General features: G+C 35.9%; 1 protein-coding gene across 1 annotated transcript in view; it reads left to right on the forward strand.

Annotated features, from left to right (window-relative positions):
* The first annotated feature begins 630 nt into the window (after nt 1–630).
* Nucleotides 631–10,061, forward strand: part of LOC137627214 (synaptogenesis protein syg-2-like) — a 135,174-nt gene continuing 125,743 nt past the window's right edge. Inside the window, exons 1-4 of the mRNA XM_068358294.1 lie at nt 631–649; nt 2,805–3,115; nt 5,680–5,833; nt 7,928–8,056. Coding sequence (XP_068214395.1) covers nt 631–649; nt 2,805–3,115; nt 5,680–5,833; nt 7,928–8,056 — 613 coding nt within the window. The remainder of the gene's footprint in view (nt 650–2,804; nt 3,116–5,679; nt 5,834–7,927; nt 8,057–10,061) is intronic.

The raw sequence follows: 10,061 nt of genomic DNA on the forward strand, positions 1-10,061 counted from the left end.
AGCATAATTCAAAGATAATTTTCCGAAATAACCATTTCATAATTGTGGTGATGTTAGAAAAAAATAATCACAAGGATGGTTATCTTATTAGAAGCCATTGCAAATTCAGTAATTGGGGAATTGTGTGACTCTCCTCTTGTCTTGTACAGTGATAACATGTTCGCCTAGCATTCGTATGGCAGCAGATCGATCCTAGCAAAGAGACCCTGAGTTTATGCTGTTTATTGGGGAGGTCACTGCTGTGGTAGGGCACGACAGGGGGGGTGGGGTTGTTGGGCTTGCCCGGGTGACGTTCTGGTGAGTAGCTATTCTGATGAAACTGAAATCAGATAGACACATTGAAACCTTTATTTAAAAAAGATTATATGAAAAGATTTTTATTTATATGAAAAAAATGGACAATTCTATGGCATCTTCAAAGAAATTTCGAAGAATACTTACGCATGAAGGAAAACCTTAACGGGCGTAGTAAAGTCAAAGTAATTGTTTTGAACCGACGTTGTATGGGAGTTTGCGTCGTTGTGACAGCCGTAATGATATCTTTTAAGTCGGAGAGAGAGAGAGAGAGAGAGAGAGAGAGAGAGAGAGAGAGAGAGAGATGAGAGGAGAGGAGAGAGAGAGAGATTAACGATGCGTGAGCTGGATGCCGGTACTGGGCCAGAATTTTGTAGCAAAGACGACGATGACAAATTATTTTTAGTAGAGATACGATATCAGTAATGTATTTAACTTTTTTTTTTTAATATTGATTTTCTCGGGTTATTGATGATTTTGCAAGTTCCTTTCTATTCTCGAAGTTTTCCCTTTTCCTCTCCGTCGCCATCCTTCACGGCCTGTCACCATGGGAGCGCCATGGAAATGATCTCACAAGATTCTACATATGGGAAGATTTGACGAATGAGGAAACCACTCTCTTCCTTCATCCTTTATACTCTTCCCTTCTTATCCTGATATTCACTCCCTGTTTCCTATTACCTATAGAATCCCTTCCCTTCCCTTCCCTTCCCTTCTTGCCTCGTTATCTCCCGTGTGTTCTTAACTTCCTCTGTTCGATAACTGATTATTGACGCTTCGATTGCTTCCTGCTTCAGCGTGAGAAGTTGTGCAGTAGTTTCGCCGTCTTAGTAGTTCCTCATCCCAGCTTAAAACATGTTTCAGATCTCGGCAACTTTTCGCAGCAATGGCGATTTTACCACACTTTCCTCATAACTATATATACACTACTTTTCTTTATATATATATATATATATATATATATATATATATATATATATATATATATATATATATATACAGTATATACACACACACACATATATATATATATATATATATATATATATATATATATACAGTATATACACACATATATATATACAGTATATACACACATATATATAATATATATACATATACATATATACATATATATGTTATATATATTATATATATATATATATATATATATATATATATATATATTCTGTATATATATATATATATATATATATATATATATATATATGTATATATATAGAATATATATACAGATTATACATAATGTTAAATCATATGCATATACGATTTGGTATTAATTGTATGTATAGTGAATTACATTAAAGATTATTATTCCCACTGGATCATATTCTCTTATGATCAATGACAGAAATATTTTTAATATATTCTAAAAGGAAATAGTGCAAATGCAAGCATTCGTCTTAGCTTTATCCATTGCAGTTGAAAGCAACTGATACCTTAGCCACAAAACCACTTAGGGTCCTTTTTTATATTATTCTTGATTTTATGGACAATTTCATCATAATTATCTCCATAGTTGACTTCTTTTCCCCATCGCTATCCTTACATTAAGGGGTTGGTTGCCTGATGCGCCGTGTGCTTAGTTGTGATGAGGATCAACTCTTGTGCTAGATCGCAAATTCGTATTATTTGCAATTCATAATCAGTTATTGTTATTTGCTATTGATCATTATTCTTCCTAAGTTTCCTTGGATTTAATTAAAGTTGTTGAACCTTGTAAAACCACACCCAATATAATAATAATAATAATGATGATAATAATAGTAATATTGATAATAATAATGATAATAATAATGATAATCATTATTATTATTATTATTATTATTATTATTATTATTATTATTATTATTATTACTTGCTAAGCTACAATCCTAGTTGGAAGAGCAGAATGCTATAAGCCCGAGGGCACCAACAGGGAAAATAGCCCAGTGAGGAAAGTAAATAAGGAAACTACAAGAAAAGTAATTAACAAGTTATATAAAATATTTTAAGAACAGTAAAAACATTAAAATAAATACTTCATATATGAACTATAAAAACTATAAAAAAAGAAGATGAAGAGAAATAAATTATCATTAATATTATTACCATTTATCAAGGGCTCCAACAGGGAGAATAGCCCAGTGAGGAAAGGAAATAATGAAATTACAAGAAATGTAATGAACAAGTAAAGTAAAATATTTTAAGAACAGTAACAACATTAAAATAAATATTTCATTTGTTAACTATATAAACTTTTAAAAAAAACAAGATGAAGAGAAATTAAATATTATTACCATTTATCAAGTTCTCCAACACGGAGAATAGCCCAGTGAGGAAAGGAAATAAAGAAACTACAAGAAAAGTAATTAACAATTAATATAAAATATTTTAAGAACAGTAACAACATTAAAATAAATATTTCATATGTTAAATATATAAACTTGAAGAAAACAAGATGAAGAGAGATAAGATTAAATATTAATATCATTACCATTTATCCACAGGACCCCCTCAACCCCCAATTCTCCACGGGTACAACGAAGGCGCCGGTATACGAGTGGGAAGTTCCCAGAAGATAACCTGCGTCTCGAGAGGGGGCAACCCGCCAGCACATCTTCAGTGGTATAAAGACGGCAAGAAGATCGCCTCCACCAAGCACAGCGCCTCGGACGTCAGCTACGCCGAAATCGAGATCAAGGCGGAGGCGACGGACAACGGGGCGCAGTATCGCTGCGAGACGCATAATGCCGCTTCGCCCACGCCCGTCAGCGTTTCGACTACTCTCGTCGTCTATTTTCCTCCCGAGACTGTCACGGTAAATGGCTTTTTTGTGATTCAGCTGTTTTTCATCCTCCTTCGTATATTCTATTTATTATTATTTATTCTTTTTATAATTATTTATTCTTTTTATAATCACAGTATATGATTCAGCTGCTATTTTCCATCCTACTTCATATATTCTATTTATTACTATTCATTTGTTTCCTTTTTTTTTTTTAATTAATATGTGATTCAGCTGTTATTTTTCATCCTCCTTCGTATATTCTATTTATTATTATTCATTTTTTTTCTTTTTTTAATCACAGCATGTGATTCAGCTGTTATTTTTAATCCTCCTTCAGATTTTTTTTTGATAGTTTTACAAATTTTATTGTTATTTTTATTACTAGCCATGTTGAAAAACCAAGTTACCAACCAAAGGACTTCAAAAGAATTGCATCCTATGTGCGGAAAACAATCGAAGAAGCAAAATTAACTGTAAAAGTGAAATAAAATATGGAAAATTAAGATTGATAGCAATGATAAACCATTAAGTAACAAAAAAAAAATATGCCTGCTTGTATGAAAAAGCATTTACACCAAGTATGAACTTGCCAAGTTCCACAGATTCTGATGGGGAAGATCATTCCACAAATCCAGATCGATTGGTTATGTACTAATTGATTTTAACACATTTTTTATTCTTGTTTTTTTTATCCATTTGATGAAGCAGTTTTTAGTGACGAAAGGTTTTCCAGCTATAGAAATATGTCAATAAGGTTAAAGCGACAAATGTTACGAAAATTGTGGCAATTTCAAGGTGCTCTTTTCCAATCTTTCTCTCCTTATTCCCTTCTTACCTTTTACACTCTTCTTTATTGCGTCCTCTTGCCTTTACACTCTTCTCAACTCTGTCTTATCCATACCTTCAAGCTCTTCTCTACTCTGTCTTATCCTTACGTTTACACTATCCTCAACCCTGTCTTCTCCTTACCTTTACACTCTTCTCTACTCTGTACCTTCACACTCTTCACTACTCTGTACCTTCATACTCTTCTCTACTCTGTCTTCTTCTTACCTTCATACTCTTCTTACTCTGTCTTATCCTTACCTTCACACTCTTCTCCACTCTGTACCTTCATACTCTTCTCTACTCTGTCTTCATCTTACCTTCATACTCTTCTTACTCTGTCTTATCCTTACCTTCACACTCTTCTCCACTCTGTACCTTCATACTCTTCTCTACTATATCTTCTCCTTACCTTCACACTCTTCTCCACTCTGTACCTTCATACTCTTCTCTACTATATCTTCTCCTTACCTTCACACTCTTCCACTCTTGTCTTCTCCGTATCTTCACACTCTTCTCTTCTCTGTCTTCTCCCTACCCTACACTCTTCTCTACTCAGTCTTCTCCTATCCCGTTCTTCCCCTCACTCCTTTCGTAGCTGTTTGTGTTTCCTCCTCTTCTTCCTTTTCCTTTAATCTGCCGAGACACTTGACATTTGGTTCCTACCAGAGTTCACCAATCCCTTCGAATCCCCAGCTTGTCTCGGAACACCAATTCCCTGGCTGTGCTCCCTTCGCAGCGAAGGAACTATCCTTCCATCTTACAGATACAAAATGATTTCCCCTCTTGTTTGCAATCCTCCCATCAGTTATCCCACGTCCTTGGGAGTGTCCCCCATCTTCCATATCTCTCAAATCATCGTTGTTTCTCGCTCCTTCCTCTCTGGAGCGAAAATGACTTCTTCCCGGAGCAGATTTCAAAATTGCCGGATTTATTGTATCTCGGTTGATCTGAACGAAACAAATGAGATTGAGAAATGCCGCTATTGATTCCCCAAAGCCTCCTGAGAGAGAGGGAAAGATTTGGGCTTTCATTGCTTCGTGAGACACGAAGGAAGAATCATGGGAAGGAACATGGGACGCGAAAGAGCTCCTTTGAAATCTGTTACCTTGTGGATTATTTATTTGTGTGGTAGATTTTTGTTTTCTTGGTTTGTTTGAAATAATTATATAAAACACGTGTAGGGAAATATGCAGGTGATTTACTTATAATTGAGTTCATTAAATCAACACTATTGGTTATATATATATAGATATATATATATATATATATATATATATATATATCTATATATATAAATGTATATATATATACATATATATATAAATGTATATATATACATATATAAATGTATATATATATATATATATATGTATATTATATATATAAATGTGTATATATATATATATATATATATATATATAAATGTATATATATATATATATATATATATGTATATGTGTATACATGTATATGTATATGTGTATATATATATATATATATATATATATATGTATATGTGTATACATGTATATGTATATGTGTATATATATATATATATATATATATATATATATATATATATATATATATATATATATATATATATATATGTATATATTATCAAACGAGATTTAGAACATTTAGGATTTTTAGCATTGAAGAAATCCTGGTCCCAGTCAGACGTTAATAATCTTGCTAATAGTGAAAACAAACACTTTCAATGAAAGATTCGGTTAATGGAAACTGCATTTCTTCTTCCCTGACAGATTACGAAGACTCCAAACCGCCTGAGTGCCGGCACGCAGGCCACTTTGACCTGCACTGCAGGATCCTCAAATCCTCCGGCTGTCATCACTTGGCGTCGGGGAGACTTTTCGCTGAACGGCCATATCAAGGACATGACTCCGACTTCTAATGGAGGTAGGATGGGGAACAAAATAGGCATTATCAGAGAGAGAGAGAGAGAGAGAGAGAGAGAGAGAGAGAGAGAGAGAGAGAGAGAGAGAGAGAGAGAGAATGGAGGTAAGATGGAGATCAAAATAGTCATTATGAGAGAGAGAGAGAGAGAGAGAGAGAGAGAGAGAGAGAGAGAGAGAGAGAGATCATCAAAATAGTCATTATTAGAGAGAGGGAGAGAGAGAGCTCAAAATAGTCAATAAGAGAGAGAGAGAGAGAGAGAGAGAGAGAGAGAGAGAGAGAGAGAGAGAGAGAGATATCAAATTGTCATTATTAGGGAGAGCGAGAGAGATGATGGAGCTCAAAATAGTCATTATGAGAGAGAGAGAGAGAGAGAGAGAGAGAGAGAGAGAGATCAAATTGTCATTATTAGAGAGAGAGGGAGAGAGAAGATGGAGCTCAAAATAGTCATTATGAGAGAGAGAGAGAGAGAGAGAGAGAGAGAGAGAGAGAGAGATCAAATTGTCATTATTAGAGAGAGAGCGAGAGAGAAGATGGAGCTCAAAATAGTCATTATGAGAGAGAGAGAGAGAGAGAGAGAGAGAGAGAGAGAGAGAGAGAGAGAGAGATCAAATTGTCATTATTAGAGAGAGAGGGAGAGAGAAGATGGAGCTCAAAATAGTCATTATGAGAGAGAGAGAGAGAGAGAGAGAGAGAGAGAGAGAGAGAGAGAGAGAGAGAGAGAGAGAGAGAGAGAGAGAGAGATCAAATTGTCATTATTAGAGAGAGAGCGAGAGAGAAGATGGAGCTCAAAATAGTCATTATGAGAGAGAGAGAGAGAGAGAGAGAGAGAGAGAGAGAGAGAGAGAGAGAGATCAAATTGTCATTATTAGAGAGAGAGGGAGAGAGAAGATGGAGCTCAAAATAGTCATTATGAGAGAGAGAGAGAGAGAGAGAGAGAGAGAGAGATCAAATTGTCATTATTAGAGAGAGAGCGAGAGAGAAGATGGAGCTCAAAATAGTCATTATGAGAGAGAGAGAGAGAGAGAGAGAGAGAGAGAGAGAGAGAGAGAGAGAGAGAGGTGGGGGGGGGGTGCTATTTAATATGGTATTGATCAACCCTGCTGTTGAGCATACAATGCTTGGTATTGGGTCATGCTTTTCAAGGGCGCGTTTGTTGATTCTCCCAAAATATACGCTTTAATGTTTGAACTGGAAATATACGTCACGTAATCATATACATTTAATTTGATCAGTTGTGATGTTTGCAGTATTTCAATCTATAGTCGAATTTTTCAACTGGCAGTTATCTAATACATTTACTTTCATAATACATTCACATTCACAATCAACATCCGCCGATATATCTTGCTGGCAGATGTTAATTGTGAATGTATTAGAAAACTTATTTTAAATTCAAAATTACATATTTTACTCTATGGAATAAGCTCATGTATTAGAAAACCAATTTTAAATTGAAAATTACATATTTTACTCTATGGAATAAGCTCATGTATTAGAAAACCAATTTTAAATTGAAAATTACATATTTTACTCTATGGAATAAGCTCATGTATTAGAAAACCAATTTTAAATTGAAAATTACATATTTTACTCTATGGAATAAGCTCATGTATTAGAAAACCAATTTTAAATTGAAAATTACATATTTTACTCTATGGAATAAGCTCATGTATTAGAAAACCAATTTTAAATTAAAAATTACATATTTTACTCTATGGAATAAGCTCGTTGCTGTAGGTTTTGGTCTTTTTTGCTATTACATTTTTTTTTAACATTTTTGTGACTAAATATTGTATATTTTTATCACGTTTCAATCTGTGATTGGTGTCATCATCATCATCTCCTCCTGCGCCTATTGACGCAAAGGGTCTCGGTTAGATTTCACCAGTCGTCTCTATCATATCAAGAACTTTAAAATCAATACATCTCCATTCATCTCCCACTTCACGCTCCACAGTTCTCTTTTCTTGGTGTACGTTTAAGATTTCATGGCATGACTGATGCGATGACCCATACTAAGATTGAGGTAACAATAATATAACCTTTTATTTTCAATACTGAGATTATAACAATACTTTCACTTATTATTTTCAGGTTCTCGCGTCACCAGCGATTTAGTTGTAAATCTTACCGCCGAAGACGATGGCGCTACTTACACTTGCCAAGCTGCTAACACAGTTCTCAGCAAAGATGTCCGGCAGGCTCTCACCTTACACGTCAACTGTGAGTACATGTATATATTTTTATTTATGTTTCACTGACGAAGAAAAATGTAACCGATCGAAACAAGAAAATTCGTAGGTAGAATGAAGGACAACTGTTGTGATACTAGTGATTTTTTTTTGTTTTCAGGATAATGTTGTTGGTAGTATTTAGATGTAGTTTGTATATACTATTCCAGCCAATTTATTCGCAAATATTGTCTTTATAGATATAATCTGTTTCATTTAATTGAAACAGAATGTCAGCTTTCTCAGTTTTTAGAGTCACTGAATGAATTAGAAATATCAGCGTATCAAGAATAAAGATAATCGGATATTGCTAAGAAAGTCTTCAAGGTTTTGTATCAAATTGAGGTCTAATGTGCCTCCATGTCTTCATAGAATATAATTGAATATTTTAGTCCTCAGACTTGTATCTTTATAGTCAATAGAAGCGCAAGAGAGGATTCGCACGGTATAAGGCTGATTCACACGTCACGTCACGTCACCGTTCCGTCAACCGTGCTATGTATTCACACTATTCATCAAGTCACCGTCTAGTCACGTCACGTCACGTCACAGTTCCGTCAACCGCTATGTATTCACACTTCATCAAGTCACCGTCTTGTCACGTCACGTCACGTCACAGTTCCGTCAACTGTGCTATGTATTCACACTATTCATCAAGTCACCGTCTTGTCACTTCACGTCACGTCACAGTTCCGTCAACCGTGCTATGTATTCACACTATTCATCAAGTCACCGTCTTGTCACTTCACGTCACGTCACAGTTCCGTCAACCGTGCTATGTATTCACACTATTCATCAAGTCACCGTCTTGTCACTTCACGTCACGTCACAGTTCCGTCAACCGTGCTATGTATTCACACTATTCATCAAGTCACCGTCTTGTCACTTCACGTCACGTCACAGTTCCGTCAACCGTGCTATGTATTCACACTATTCATCAAGTCACCGTCTTGTCACGTCACGTCACGTCACATTTCCGTCAACCGTGCTATGTATTCTCACTATTCATCACGTCACGTCACTTTTCTGTCAACCGTGCTATGTATTCACACTATTCATCACGTCATATCACATCACATCACGTCACGTCACCGTTCCGTCAACCGTGCTATGTATTCACACAATTCATCACGTCATATCACTATTCTGTCAAAATTTCTTCCATATTAATAAATGGACGTGTTCACTCTAAACGGTTCTTCCTCGCCGTCACAACACCATCACACCACGGCATGGATTCTTTCCAAGATATTTTGACGTGACGTGACGTGATGTGACGTGATTTATATGACGTGACGGTGCAGTTTGAATCAGCCTTCAGGCCTGTTGACGCTGGGCTGCTAGACCCAATTTAGATGTAAAGTGAGTTAATCTAACCTAATTTCCCAAGCCAACTCTCATACAGTATCCTCTGGTCCTGTAGATATTGTCAGTCGCACAGCAGAAAACATTTTGAGTCACCTTAATGGGATTCTTGCGTAAACAGCCACCACACTTTAGGTTCGCTTCACCCATGGAATTGTTTCGGCCTCCGGGTGGTCATCATGACGTTGACGTTGTGTGCGCTCTCTCTCTCTCTCTCTCTCTCTCTCTCTCTCTCTCTCTCTCTCTCTCTCTCTCTCTCTCTCTCTCTCTCTCTCTAATAATGACTATCTTGAGCTTCATCGTACTTTCATTCTCTCTCTCTCTCTCTCTCTCTCTCTCTCTCTCTCTCTCTCTCTTTAATAATGAGTATCTTGAGCTACATCGTACTTCCATTCTCTCTCTCTCTCTCTCTCTCTCTCTCTCTCTCTCTCTCTCTAATAATGACTATCTTGAGCTTCATCGTACTTTCATTCTCTCTCTCTCTCTCTCTCTCTCTCTCTCTCTCTCTCTCTCTCTCTCTCTCTCTCTTAATAATGAGTATCTTGAGCTACATCGTACTTCCATTCATTCTCTCTCTCTCTCTCTCTCTCTCTCTCTCTCTAATAATGACTATCTTGAGCTACATCGTACTT

Source organism: Palaemon carinicauda, chromosome 35 (assembly GCF_036898095.1).
Source record: "Palaemon carinicauda isolate YSFRI2023 chromosome 35, ASM3689809v2, whole genome shotgun sequence".
NCBI lineage: Eukaryota > Metazoa > Arthropoda > Malacostraca > Decapoda > Palaemonidae > Palaemon > Palaemon carinicauda.